We start from the raw sequence: 14,714 nt of genomic DNA, 5'->3' as shown, positions 1-14,714 counted from the left end.
AATGCCATACATTTTTTCAGTGACCATGCGAAAAATGCCAGCCTGTTTTCAAAAAGTACATGCGAAGAATGCCAGGCCCTTTTTCCATAATTTGACAACTATTTTTTTTAATGTATAACTTTTTTATTTATTGAAGGAAATTATCCATTGAGGTGTTGTTGTTTACGTAATAATGTGGAGTGTTTAAAGAAAATGAGTATTACATTTTTTACAAATTTATATTTGTAAAAAACAAAAAAATAAAAAAACAAAAACAAACGAGTTTGAACATATAAAAGTAACTTTATTATTAGTCTTAACTAAAAAGTAGTTAGCGGCAATTGTACTATATTTAATTGTTAACACACTCACCAAATTTGAAGAACTTACGTTGAAAAATAGAGAAGTTACAGCATTTTATCGAAAACCTTGTAAAGTCCACATTTTACAGTAAAATTCAATATGACATATTTTGGTCAGTTTCATTCAAAATCACTTTATTTACACGTGTTGTTTAGCCCAATGTATAAATTGTTTGTTGAAATAATAAAGAAAGTAGGTTACATAAAATTAAAATTAATTATTTACAATATAGGGTACATAATTTAAAATATTTTAATACTTGTGTTTGCCAAAGCACAAAGTATGAATCCCCCTCTTTTACTCATGGTCAAATCTATTTAAAATAATCACAAAACTTATAATAATATAAGCAAACTGAAATAAACAAAAGGAAAGCATGAATAATTCCCATTAAAACATAACCTAGCAACAACGTATTACCACAGCAACCAAAGACGCTCATTGAATGATTGGACGTAAATGAGGTTGAAAACAGCTGATATACGTCATCACATGTTGAGCATAGAGTGAAAAAGATTTTTTTGTATCAATAGTAGTAGTGTCTAGATACAGTATGCAAAGTTTAGTGGCATTTGGTCAATAATTAAAACTACAATATAACAAAAACCAGACAAGCGTCCCCAGCACACGTCGGCATTTTTCGTAAAACCTAGTGACGTGCGCTCACGGCACACGTCAGTATTAAAAGGGTTAAGTGTAGGATCACTAATTTCATGTGTTTTTATTATCGAGTGTCAAGTGTTAAAAGATGGTTAATTAGAACTATTGGCGTTTTAAAGTGATTATCGCGTAGGGAAAAATTGTACTATAAGAGACCAATATTATTTTCAATGTCAATTATTTTGTTCTTTTAAAAGAACTTAGATTATTAAAAATTTGACAAGATAAATCATTGATTATATTGAAAGATTTCAATGATTAATGATAATAGTATAAAGGATTTACAAAATATGAATAATGAAGAATATCCTGATCTGCATGTTAAATAATAAATGTTTTAAATTATAATGAAGGATACAAATTTGAATGAATGACTTATTAATAATATTTTGTAAATTTTTGGAACATAATTTGATAAACTTTATTAAATGAAGCAAATAAGTTGTTTTAGTTCACTTGTTTAATTCTATTTGTTTTTGCTGAAAACTTGTCTTAGTTTTAAATAGATATAAAGAACAAATATAGTCCAGAATAATAGATAAAATTTAATCGTAAAATAGTAGAATATTTAGATTTTTTATAGAAATTTAGCTGTTTGAAATTAAATTAATTTAATTCCAATATATAGGGTCTGTTCAATAAGTATCGGGACTGGTTCCAAAAATCAAAATTTATCCAATCAAAAGGTATTATTACAATTACTTCATAATCTTCAAAATACATTCCTCCTGCATCAATACCGTGGTTCGGCGCATCTGCCACTTGTCAAAACCTTTGTCGTCGCCTCTTGAACCTTGATGGAGTGAAATCGATGTCCTATCAGCTCTCTTTTCGATCGCAAGAACAAGAAAAAGTCTGTTGGTGCCAGGTCCAGGCTGTAGGGGGGTTGAGGCAACATTGCCACACATAAGTCGCACCATAGCACAGCGCATGGTCATGGTGAAGTTTCCAATTCTTCGCAATTGCTGGTTGCATGTGCGTTATGCAATTTCGCAGACGTGTCAGTATTTGTAAAATGTAAAACTTGTAATGTAAAATGCAACGTTTACGGTTGTTCCAGTATGCTCAAACTTCTGGTGAACAGTGGTAAAAATAAAAAAACTGGATGCAGTCCAAAATTTCTTGTGAAATTTTCACCCCACGACAGTTTTTGTTCCTTGCTCAAGGCTTTCAGCACCAGCTGCACGCACACTTTCGCAAGATCCTCTGTTGTAATGGTGTGGACATTTCCAACTAAAAGGCCGGTCCTCACCAACAAGAGCGATGGTTAAACGATGTCAGAAACCACGGCCTTCCTTAAAAATGTTTTACCACTTAAAAACTCTTGTTTGACTTAAGGCATCATCCCCATAAGCCTGTTCAATGGGTTAAAGGGTCTTGGACACGGATTTCCCGAGTTTGAAGCAAAACTTCACAGCTACTCCATGCTGACTCAATGATACCATAAAAAAAATCTTGTCACAAAAATCCACCTCCTGCCTCAACGCATGCCCGCAGGTGACTGAATTAAAGTGCACCTGAGTGGTGGGAGACCTCTCTACCGGGGCCAACTGGTCGGACCATCTCCACCACTCCGTTGAGGTTACATCGAACCAGTCATGATACTTATTGAACAGAGCCTGTGTTTCTTACTTTTTAACTTTTTGTTTATTTAATTTATTTTAGATGGAACTTGGTATTTAATCTGTACACAGAGAATTTTTAATTTGATTGGAATTGGATTTGATCACAATTAAATAATAAAATTCCACTTTCGTAAATTTGTACTTTATAAACTTTTCCCTGCCTTAAATCATTTAGTCATGTTATTGTAATATAGGGTGAAAATTTATACATGTGCTGTAACCACATAAGACTGACAACTTAAATATACTAAATACAATATGCCTAATTGGTTTAATGAGGTATGGTATACAATAGATAATAACCCAAAATGTTCTTCTTTGAAAATAAAAATGCTCTGAAAATGACACTAAACCGTCTTAAGGTTAAGTTGAAGTTTTCTTTTTATAGGGCAACTCGATGGGAGGCAATGGAGGGAACAACATAGGACTAGGAATGGGCAACTCTGGCCCTCAGATGAAACCAGAACCTTCCACCATGATGCCTGGCTCCCCTGGTTCCAACATTCTGCAGGGAGGCATAATGCCTTCCCTAAGTGAGTTTTCAGATGACGGCATCTCATTAGGTCCACACCATTCTTTAGCTGGTAGGCGGGATAACAGTATATTTATTAGTTAGTTATAGGACATTTATTATTACTTTATGAAAACACAAATGATTTAAAAACTGGTGATAAATAAGATAAACTGTTCTTGACCATTATCTTTTAATGCTGATTATTTTATATCTTCGTTGGTTGTTTGGTACTATACGTGTTTAATGTTATTTTCAGTTTACAAGACTTAATGCTATACCATAAAAATTGATTTAATGTAAAATAATTGTATTTGAACATGTTTTTATTATGAATAGTAGTTATCTGTTGGCACTGTTAATTTTTTTATACCTTATAATGTCACAGTATTAGTCATTTTACACATGTCCAGTCTTGTGTTTTTCGCCATCTACTCTTGACATTAACTGTTTTATACACTATAAAATTGTTACCATCAATTCATTAAAGATACCAGCTAGACATATCCATCAATAGATTCTATAGGTGAATGGTAAAGAATATCAATAATTTTTGTATAAAAACATCTTTCACAGTAAAAATAATTATTTTATTGAAAAATAAAATACATTGGTCAGTTTGGAGCACCTTTAATCTAAATTTTAATAATTGAAAATAGTAGTGAATATACGCAGATAATTTGAACCAATGACAGTACTCGGCGGAAACTGCAAAGTGTGGAGTGCCTGTGCATGTACTGTATGCTCCTGATACACGTGCAAGTCATTGACAGTGGTTGTACTCTACTCATTTGCGTCTTGTCACAAACTCTTTGACCGGTTAAAAATGCATGCACATTACTAGCAAATAAGCTAGTATTACAAGTTTTATTTTAAAAGAGTATTCCAAGCACTGACATTTATTTTTAAATAACATGATAAGTTCTTATATAAAAATTATTGTTTTTATAACAAAACTTTTTAGTTGCTACATTTGAAATACAAATGTAATACTTACAGAAATGTATACTTTAAAAAGTAAATTCGTCTTTCAACTAGATACCTAAAACTGTGCATTTAGTCAACATTGTAGGTACATCCAGGACCCATTTAATATTAGTTTGATATTTTAATTTTATAGTTGATTTTCTATATCAAGAGTACAAAACAGATTTTAGCAAAAATATTTGATGTTTTTATTAAATACCCATAAATAGTGCTGATTAGTTACAGGCATAACTCTAGGTATATGTTCCATTACAAAATAGGACTATACTTTCATCTCAATTATTCCAAATTTAAGTTTCATTGGAATTCCAACAAATATAAAATAACATCTAACAAAGTCTTAATCCTATCAAGTTTTTGAAAACCCTAATATATATTTATCCATCTCTAACTGTATTAATGTATTAATTTTAATAGATATGGCACTGGTATTAATTTAGAGTACTACAAAACTGAATACAAAAAGCACACTTTTATGTAAAATGTCATGTGCTGTAAGTTTAACCAATCTTGCTTTGCTTTGTAAAATCTTCATAATTTTCATCACGCATTTCCTTGTTTCTCAAGTAATGTTACTAACTCAAATGTACTTATTATTAATTTATACAGATATTTAGCAAATGGTATATTATTTTATAGGAGTGAAAGTGCCAGATGAAAACCTAACCCCACAGCAACGGCAACACAGAGAAGAACAGTTGGCCACTTTGCGCAAGATGCAGCAGATGTTGTTTCCTGAGCATCATTCTCCTGGTACTGGTGACAACACCACTACTGACCTGGACCAGGTGATGCCAGATGCTGCAGAACTTATGATGAATCATAAGAATCAGCCTGTTGTTAGCCAGGCTGACTGGCAAAAGTTGCAGATGCAATTTTATGATGAAAGGAAGAAAAAAAGTAATAACCCTACCCAAAGTGGTGGTAGTCAAAACAATGGGAGGGGTCAGGGCCCACCTCCCCCGTATCATCAAGCCACCCGCTCAGCTAGTGTCCCGGTAGCAGTGCCCAGTCCCACTCCTGGGTCCCCCAACAACACTACCTCCAACCTGTCCTTACCCTCACCTCGCACGTGTTCAGGCCTCAACAGTCCTGCCGAATCCAAACGACATCCTCCAGGCCCTAGCCCACCTGTTGACTCACCAGGACCACCTCGCTCTATGAACCTTAGTAACCCAGGCACTCCAGTCTCCACACATCTGTCACCTAAGAAAGAGAAGCAAAATGGAAATAATAGTGTAGTTGGTGAATTTTCCCCAACAAGCAACATTTCAGCGCCCACTAGCCAGCAGTCACCGGGTAATTATCTTTATATTATTGTTAACATTGTTCTTGATATTTCAGCATAGCCTTCTTGAATAAAATTAGTTTTTAGTATGATGTGGGTACATTGTATCTAAATGTGGCTGGTTTATGCAGTCTCTCTGTAAGAACTATGATTTTAGTTTTAAGTTAATTCATTATAATTTAAGTTAATTGCGAGAGCTGATGGCCGAGATGTATTGGGATTCGTGTTAAAAATAGTTCAAATGCTGTCTGTGAACGTAGCACTTTTTATCAGTATCATCGATCTTATACTGAAGCGACACTATTCCTTATTCTGTTTTATAAGATCTTCACACATGCCAGTGGCCCATGAGGGTGAGCAGAATAAGACTTAAAAGGGGATCAGCCTCATTTGTACAAAAAATGTTCTTTATCACAAATTCATATACAGTGATGCCATTGCTGTATAGTTGTTGCAACACAGAGTTTGTATTGTTTTAATATCAAAACCATTTTTAACAAGATATGGTTAAAATGTTTTATTATGGTGTAAGATTTCATTAACATAAGTGTCTTTATAATAATAATAAATAAATACCTTTATAATTTTTAGAGTTGGTACACTCTTAATTCACAAATGCAAACGTCATGCTGAGAACTGATACTAGATTTGTTACAGCCCACAATTGCTGACATATATAATAGTTTACTCATTTAATATTTGCTTCTTACATATTCTTTTTGTCATAGTATTCCAATAAATAGTAAACTCTTTTTATAGATTTTTTTTATCTATTAGCCACTATTGTTTTGTTCATGCTTACGTTTTTACACACTTTGTAGTAAAACTTTAAGTACTTTCAGTTTTGTGAAAATACAAATTGACTTATGTTAAAAAGTACAATAGATGTATTTAAAAGTTTGCTGTTTATTTGAGAAGTTATTGTTTTTTCCATAAATATTTAAAACTTATCATTAAATTAGTGGAAGAAGTAATTTTGTAAATAAACTTTTGTCAGTTATTCCATACATGTTAGGAAGATAGGCTTTCTAAGATTGATTAATGAAATGAAATATGCCTTTATTAAAGAGGCAGAGTTAGGATTGTAAAGTCCTCTCTACCACTCAACCTCAATCTGTGCTTTATTGTACACTTTCTTTTGTAATACATTGTATAATGTCCTCTTCTCAGTATTTCATCTATATTATCTCATTTGTAGATAGCAGGATTGATAAAATTAAAATATCAATACCGTGAATTTCTGGGCCTAATGATGATCAGGTTGGACATTCAGATAGCTATTAGTTTGTTGGTTTCCTTCACACTAAATGTCCATCTGATGAGACTACCATTTCACCTAAATTACACTACATTATTGTATCTTGTAGTCTTAGGTGTCTCTGATGTCGAAACAATGTAAAGGTTTGTTTTGAGCTTCTTCTTAGGATCTCTTCAGACAAATATGACTCCACATTCAAGGAGTCAAGTCTGAGACAGTGTCAGATACCAGACGCTGCAATAAAATGAAGGTGAACTGGAGCTAAATTCAACAATAAAATTGAATCAACCCTTCATACCATAGCTACATTTTATGGTTAACTTGGTGCTAGGCAAATTGCCTACATACATCGTCTATGTTATGAATCCATAAATTAAGATTCTTCTGTGTTTTTTTCTAGTACAATCTTCTAAAAGGATTCCATATGCAGGTTTGGCGTTACAGATGATAATAGTGACCCCATTACCATCAGTTTGCTGGTGAATATTACTGTCAAGAAAGAAATAGGTTCATTTGAGGCATATTTCAGCCAATTCTGCTATTTCTTGAGATTTTATGTACTTAGTTAACTGAACTGTTTCCAGAATTGGCTGATGAAAATGGATTCATCTGCAAAACTTGACATGTATAACATTGTACAGTTTTTATACTTTTGAATCTATGTATGAATCAGTCTTTCCCACAAAAGCAGATAACAACTTGGAGATGTGTTTAGTTACATTAGACTTTGGTAAGCCAATAAAACTGACTGTTAGTCTCATTTTAATGTCTTCCTTGTGCACTTTAAGTAAACCATACAGCAGTGCTGGTTTTAGACCTGAATTAATCAAACCTTTTTTTTTACTGTATCTTCTATCTTTATGTTGGATCTGATTGATTTGTTTAGTACTGTAATGAAGTAATACACTTGATAAGATTCTAAACTCCTTTGTAGGTTAGAACTAAGTCTCAGAATTAATATGTTATGGTATAGTTTAATGTAATATAAGCCATTTTATTGTATACTATTTAATTATTTTTCAGTCGATAGCCTCTTTTGTCGATCTCTTCAATCACTTGGCCAACAGAAACAATCTTCATCAAACTCAACACCAACGTCTAAGGAGCCTAACCTGATGCCAGTGCCTTCTCCTCAGCAGATACAATATCTGAACACGTTTGAGGGCCAGGAACTGACAATCCAGAAACAGCCCAACACGAGTCTTAAGGAAACTAATATCATGTCCCCTTCGTAAGTGCTTATTTTTAAAGTAGCTTACTTTTTAAGTTTCTCTTGGCTTTTGTACGTCTTGTACAAACGTACGTTTTTTTAAGGACTCCTTTATATGCGATTTTACTAAAATAATAAACTCACATATTTTATAATTCAATTAAAACTAATTTAGAATTCTTCAATTTCTAAGAAAAAAAAACCATAGAGTTCATTGGGAATCAGAATCAGATTCATCTGATGATGAGTGATGACGTCATCCAGCACCAAGTAAAAAATATAAAAATTGATTTTCAATATTGATAAAACAATTTCATAGTTCTTAATCACAAACAAAAATACCCATTCAGCCTACTTTAAGATATTCAGATTGCATAAGCTGTTTATTCCATATTGCTAGTATTATCTATAGATGAAAATCTATATTGAAAGCTAATATATTTAAAGTATTCTTGCTAGAGCAGCATTTAGGATTGATGCTTCAAGTAAATTACAAAACATTTGTCCAAAGCAATTTTACAGTTTTCTTATATAAATTTCCGTATATCTTATTCAATAATGATATCTTTGGTCTTTTCTGTATTTGGCACGAAAAGAAGCAGAAATTTAGATTCAATCTTAAAAATACAAAAAAGAGCAATTAGGACTTTTTTAAGACTCCTTTTAACAGTCACCTCAGTGTAAAATAATGTATTATGACAGTGTGTGGCACATATATTTATGAAGTTACTATCCCTCAAACTCAGATATGATAGTCTACGCCAACTCAATGAAGTTCATAATCACAACCCATCATCAGATATCAGAGTCACTTGGCCAAGAGTGATTCATGCGAACAATTTTCTATTGTAAATTGCTCAAAAAATGAGAGGTCTTATCATGATTCAAGACAAAATTAAAATACTTCTTCATTTATTAAGGCTCTTTATAGTCTTAATGAGTGTTAATAAATCTTGACTGCTGGTAGCTATCTATCAGAATTATCTGCTAAGAGTTACTATCAACCTGTAATATTTTGTTATTAATTTATTCAATGCGTCATTTAATATAGTAGTTTGTATTATATTCTATTATTAATTTTATTTAATACTTATTCAGGGTGTCTAGCGACAGGTATAATAGTCAGGGAATTTTAACAATATGAAAAAAAATCCATAAAAAAGTCAAGAGAATTTCGCAATAGACAGGGATAATTGTCTGCTTTTTCTTGTAATTCTTGTCGTTTGTATCTTGTATTCTTGTCGTTTACTTTTGTATTCTATTTGAATGTTCAAAAGAGGGCAGACAAGTAGACCTTCTGGAAATTTCCAGATCGAGGTTTACAGAAATTCCAAACAGCCTTGCAGAAGTGACGTTGCCATGATTATGGCGCATGGGCTAGTCAAGGTTAGCGCTGATTAGTGATGTGTCGAAGCCGAATTTTGAATTCACTGAATCTTCATCAAAGGTTCAAATGCGACAATTGAATCTGTGGAGCCTCACCACGTCATTAATTATCAGCAGTAGATAAATTACTCATCGTTCAAACACTTTTTCATACTTTGTGATTGAAACATAACCTTATTAATGAATTATCTGAGTTTTGTAAATAATATTTTGCTTACAGTTAGTATTTTCTATATTTATGTTTGTGAATGGCTGCGAATCACTCCATTTATAAACGGATAAAGCTGATAGGCAAGAAACGTGTTTATTATTGTTATTTTGTTTATGAAAATCTATAGATAATCTAATCTAATTTACAAACTATCATAGTTTTTAAAATAATATTTTACTTGCAGTTAGTATCTTCTTAATTAATGGCCATGCATCACCACAAGTTTGCCTCATCTATTCGCAGATGACAAGTTTAAGAATGACAGAAATTGAATTGTTAGTGATTTTCTATACAAAGTACCAATAATTAAAACGTGGTGTTGTCGTACTTTGTGTATGGAAAAAGATAGATAGATTACCAAATTATTGTGCTTTTGTCAATTATGTTTTGCTATCAGTTTGTATTTTCTATGTTTGTGCAATGCCGCGCATCTCCTGCGTATATGTGCAGACATCAGCTACTCAACGTGATACAGACAGACAATCCAAATTTTTCTTTAATTTGCAATTATAGTAGTTTTATTTATATTTCTTCTATAGAATATATTTTGTTCTTATTACTTGTTTATCATGGCTAGTAGTTTTAATTTTTGTCTTACTTTTAAAAGTTTAAAATAGGCCTATATCTTATCAAATTATAGTAGAATGTAGGGGATATATACTTAGTCCTTAAAGTATAGCTATTTCTCTGAACCTCTTCTAATCCTTTTACAATAGAATGGTATTCTTGGATTACTTTCTATAATGTTATTCTTCAAAGATTTAAGAATGACAGAAATTGAATTGGTGATGGTTCTGTTTAAATCAGGTTTAAAAAATTAAGCGTTAGGATTGGAAATCGATATTTTAAGATTCAGAATAGGTTTCGAGATTCAAAAATTCCGGGTTTGCCCATCACTAATACACACATTTTCAATAAAGAGTATTCTGAAAAATTGAAGGAAAATTGTTAACTGGTTAAACCTAATTAACAAGTTATAATCATAATAATTTTGTTAACTCTACATCCTCTAATTTGCATTGCAGGTTGCCTCAGAAAAATGTCGAGGGAGTGTTAACAGGAGGATCAAATTCAGAACTGAACAGCAAAGTGTCTGGACGAACCACACCCTTGACACCAGTGTCCATGGAGCTGGGAGTGTCACGGTACACTTCAAGTCCGCAGCCAACACCTGACAAGCCTACGGCACGTAATCCTTCCGACCAACGCTTCTGCTCGAGTCCACAGATACAAGACTCCATTGCTACATCGAGGTTCAATATGATATCATCATCTCCAGTAATATCTAACAGCTTCATGCAACAACAGCAACCTAAAAGTGCTCCCCATTTTATAGACATACCTTCTCCCAACAAAAGCTGTGTGGGGGATAACATCAAGGATCCAGTGGGAGGTAACTATCCTTGCATCGGACCAGATAATATACCTTTGAATCCAAACGGTATGACTAGAATTTCTGTAGGCAATGGGAATAAAGTGTCTCATTTTGATCCAATAACATCTTTAGCTCAAATGAGTCAACAATTAACAAACAATGTTGGAAGCTCACCAGTAAATCAGTCTGGAGGGATAATCGGTCCTTCTCCAGGAATGCATCCTGGTATGATGCCATTCAACTCAAGTGGCTCAAATACTATGCACATGATGCCTATGAATGAAATGGGTGTATGCCAAGGTCCAGGTCAGGACATGGGCAGCCCAGGAGTTGGTGTGGGAGTGAGGTTGGGAAATCCTCAGATGGCAACTCATCCTCATGCATTCAGTCCAGGATCTGTTGGAAACGGAGCATCTGTGAACCGAATGCCTTGTCCTTCTGTGTCACCGAAACCCAACATGATGCAGGGGGTGTACAATGGGCCCTCGGGGCCCCGCCTAGTGTCTCGAGCTCCAGTGCCTAATTCCTACAACGGAGCTAATATCCAGGTGAAACCCAGTGCCCCTAATACCATCCAGTACCTACCCACAAGACCCCAACAAGGATCTGCTGGGCCTAGAGGGCCTCCCAGTTTAGAATTCCTTCATCGTTTCTCAAATCCTTTGTCCAATCTAGATGCTAAAGTGCCCACACATAATCTCCAATATTTCCCTAACAACTATCAACAAAACAGCTCGGGTGGGGACGTGTTGGGTAATATTAATTGCGGAGCCATGGGACAGGGACCGGGTAATGTGGTGATGCGTGGCACTTTGCGAGGAGGCTCTGGAGGCATGATGAGAGTAGGTGTGCCTAACATGCCGAACATGCCCGGTTTCAGTGGAAATGAACAGATGTTCCCCAATCCCAGTGGTTCCAGTTGTCAGATGTTTGTGCCTAGTTCTAAAGGATCACCACTGGGGATGGGAGGAATGGCCCCGGAGGCCAGTCAACCATTACCTCCATCCATGGGACAAGCCAACAACTTCAAAAATTCATCATTCATTGGTCCTACAACGGCAGACCCTAACTATGCACAACAGTTCCACAACTTCCAGCAGCAACTGTATGCAACTAATACAAGAAGTCAGCTAGGCAGTCAGGCCATGGGAACAAATCAACAGTTCTTTGTTCCAAAATGAACATAATTTTCTGAATAATTAGTGTAAATAGCTAGGTTACTTATGACGCTTACTTGTGAGACAACTTTTGTAATGTAAATTTTAAACTTTAACTAATTTTTAAAACAAGACTATATTTTTAAGGTTTTATCGAAACTATAAACATGATATTTTGCTAAGTATATGGGTTTAGTTATGTGACTATGCTACGGATTCTAATAAGCTCAATTACAATTATATTTTTTTCTGGAAATTCTGTTATTTTGTTTTAATATATAATATGCTATTATAATAGGTCAGATACACAGAGAATATTTTTACTTTATATGGGTTTTTGATGAAACTCTCCAAACTAGTGATGGCCTAACTGTTGTTTGCATGAAACAGTTGCAACCGCAACAGTTGCCGCTGTGCAACTGTTTCGTTGAACTTAAGCGTTGCAACAGTGAAATACTAATCAAATGTTGCGGCATTGCTGTACCTTATCCACCTGTTTCACCTGCATATAAAATTAAATTAGACGTTGTTTTTGATTCTTACAAACTAATGCAATACTAGATAGATAAAAAAATCACATTTTGATTTTTTACTGCAGAAAAACTTAAATAAAGATTCTTGACTATGTATTATTCAGATTTTATTTACAATATTAATTGGTCAATTCAAACAGGTTTAAATCAGTGTAGACAGTTGTGTTGAAATATAAACCAATGCATTTGTATAAATCAAAATTTCATATAAGTTCATTTTGTTACAAAATTTTCAATAATTACCGGTACAAGTATCTATCACATTATCCAGAAAATTTAAAATGCAGACCTACTAAAAATTAAAATACACTAGAGAGTAGAGTACTCTGAGAGAAAATAAACAAGTAATTATTCTCCAGGAGCAACATTAACTGATATAGCCATCAAAGCCAGAACAGTTGTTAGAATCAGTACCTGTTTTTGCAACAGCTATCCTTGCTCATTAGTTTCTCGGAGCAACAGTCACTCTGGTGAAACTGTTGGGGTTGCATCGGGCCATCACTACTACAAACAAATAGATGTATATTTTTGTAGCCTTTTATTAACTTAATATGTTTCTTGCCTGTTTTTTAGAATAAATTTGTTGTTTTATTTATTCATTTTAATAATTAAAAACAATTATTTATTGTTGTTACTAATTAGTATTGCAATTTATATTCAAATTTCATTTTTGTAATGTTTAACATTAGTTGTTCATTTTTTTAATTAACATTTTACTCATGTAAATCAATGTTTATTTTTTTATGTCACTGCATTGTTGTTAATTTTTAATTAGTCAGGATCTAAACAAGAAAGTTAATTTATTTCATTGTGTCATTCAGTACTTGATGAACAAAATGTGTGTGATCGGTTTTGATGCCTAAGCAATAATGTTGAATGCTTAAAAAAAATTAAGTTGAATAATTTGATATAGATTTTAAATTATAAGGTTCATTATAAATATGAAGCACTTACATTAAGAACAATTATTGCAAAAATCAACCTAAAATGTGTTTTTCTGCCAGATGACATGTCTTTTTGTAAACAGTAAATTAGTATTTATAACTTAAAAGTATTTATCACTAAATAATAAAACATGTTAGTTACATACTTATTATTAACTGTTTAAATCTAATATATTTAAGTTTTATAATATTTTTTATAATACCCAACTTACATACCTGAAGTGGTTGAGAACAAAATCTGAGGCATTAAAAAGGTCATACATATAATGTATATCAAGAGCTAAATACTAGCATAATAGGTTTACCTAGTTTCGTCACCATTCATCAGTTTTGAAGTTTGTAACATACACCAAAACATCCAGAATGTGTGGTCTTATACTTTGAGTGGCATGCATAGTTTCCTTCTTCAATAATTTAGCTATTACAATTTACCACTAGTTTGATGTCTTGCCAGTTAATAGTTTAATACTTCAGTTCGGACAAAGTGCTACGTCCCTCTTTTGGAATATGTGAAGGGATAGTAAGGTTGTGTATAGGAACCATTAAGTATATAAAAAAAATTAATTTCTCTGTAACCATTATGCTTAAACGTTATTGAAATGTTTAATAACCTAAAAGTGTATTGAGCACTCAATAGAACATTTTTAACACTTAATTATACAAGGTTCTTTTGTCTTTAGACCATTTCATTCATATTACATTTTATAAAAAATATAAATTGTTTACATATCTCCTGGTTTTTGTCATCTCTTTTTTTTATAAAGGTACATATGGGAACTCAGAATGTCAGAATTGTAACCTCAGTATGACAAAGATATACATTTCCTGGGGGCAGTTTTAATGGATTTATTTTTTATGGTGTTTTATTTAATGAATCCCAAATTGGGAGTTATCAATCCATTCCTTATTTTGGAAGGGTCAGAATTAAAATAAAATTGTTTATTAAACATATGGTTTTATGTTTATACCCAGAAGTTAGGTTATGGGGTGAACGTGAACTTCCCTCACTTGTTTTGTTAGAGGTATTACTAGGTATTAAAGTTTCAAAAAAGGTAAGTGCAGGGTGTTTCAAAATGGATATCGGGATTTTAAGGTGTTATTAGCAATTAAACTGTAGTCTACAGGGTGTAGAGTTTACAACAGCTGTAAACTATAAGGATGTAGTTGTAAGTGTCTTCTTAACACTCTCTACAGTGATTGTACTGTAATTGCTAATACAAGACTTGC

At 33.1% G+C, this 14,714-nt stretch overlaps 1 protein-coding gene across 1 annotated transcript in view; it reads left to right on the top strand.

Annotated features, from left to right (window-relative positions):
• The window catches only part of LOC124369051 (protein BCL9 homolog), a 39,167-nt gene extending 26,029 nt beyond the window's left edge, over positions 1–13,138 (top strand). The window contains exons 6-9 of the mRNA XM_046826751.1: positions 3,016–3,211; positions 4,765–5,424; positions 7,695–7,902; positions 10,504–13,138. Coding sequence (XP_046682707.1) covers positions 3,016–3,211; positions 4,765–5,424; positions 7,695–7,902; positions 10,504–12,034 — 2,595 coding nt within the window. The 3' untranslated portion in view covers positions 12,035–13,138. The remainder of the gene's footprint in view (positions 1–3,015; positions 3,212–4,764; positions 5,425–7,694; positions 7,903–10,503) is intronic.
• Positions 13,139–14,714: the final 1,576 nt, after the last annotated feature.

Source organism: Homalodisca vitripennis, chromosome X, assembly GCF_021130785.1.
Source record: "Homalodisca vitripennis isolate AUS2020 chromosome X, UT_GWSS_2.1, whole genome shotgun sequence".
NCBI classification, from domain to species: Eukaryota; Metazoa; Arthropoda; class Insecta; order Hemiptera; family Cicadellidae; genus Homalodisca; species Homalodisca vitripennis.
The sequence above is the reverse complement of the archived record's forward strand: the minus strand, read 5'-3'. Positions and strand labels throughout refer to the sequence as shown.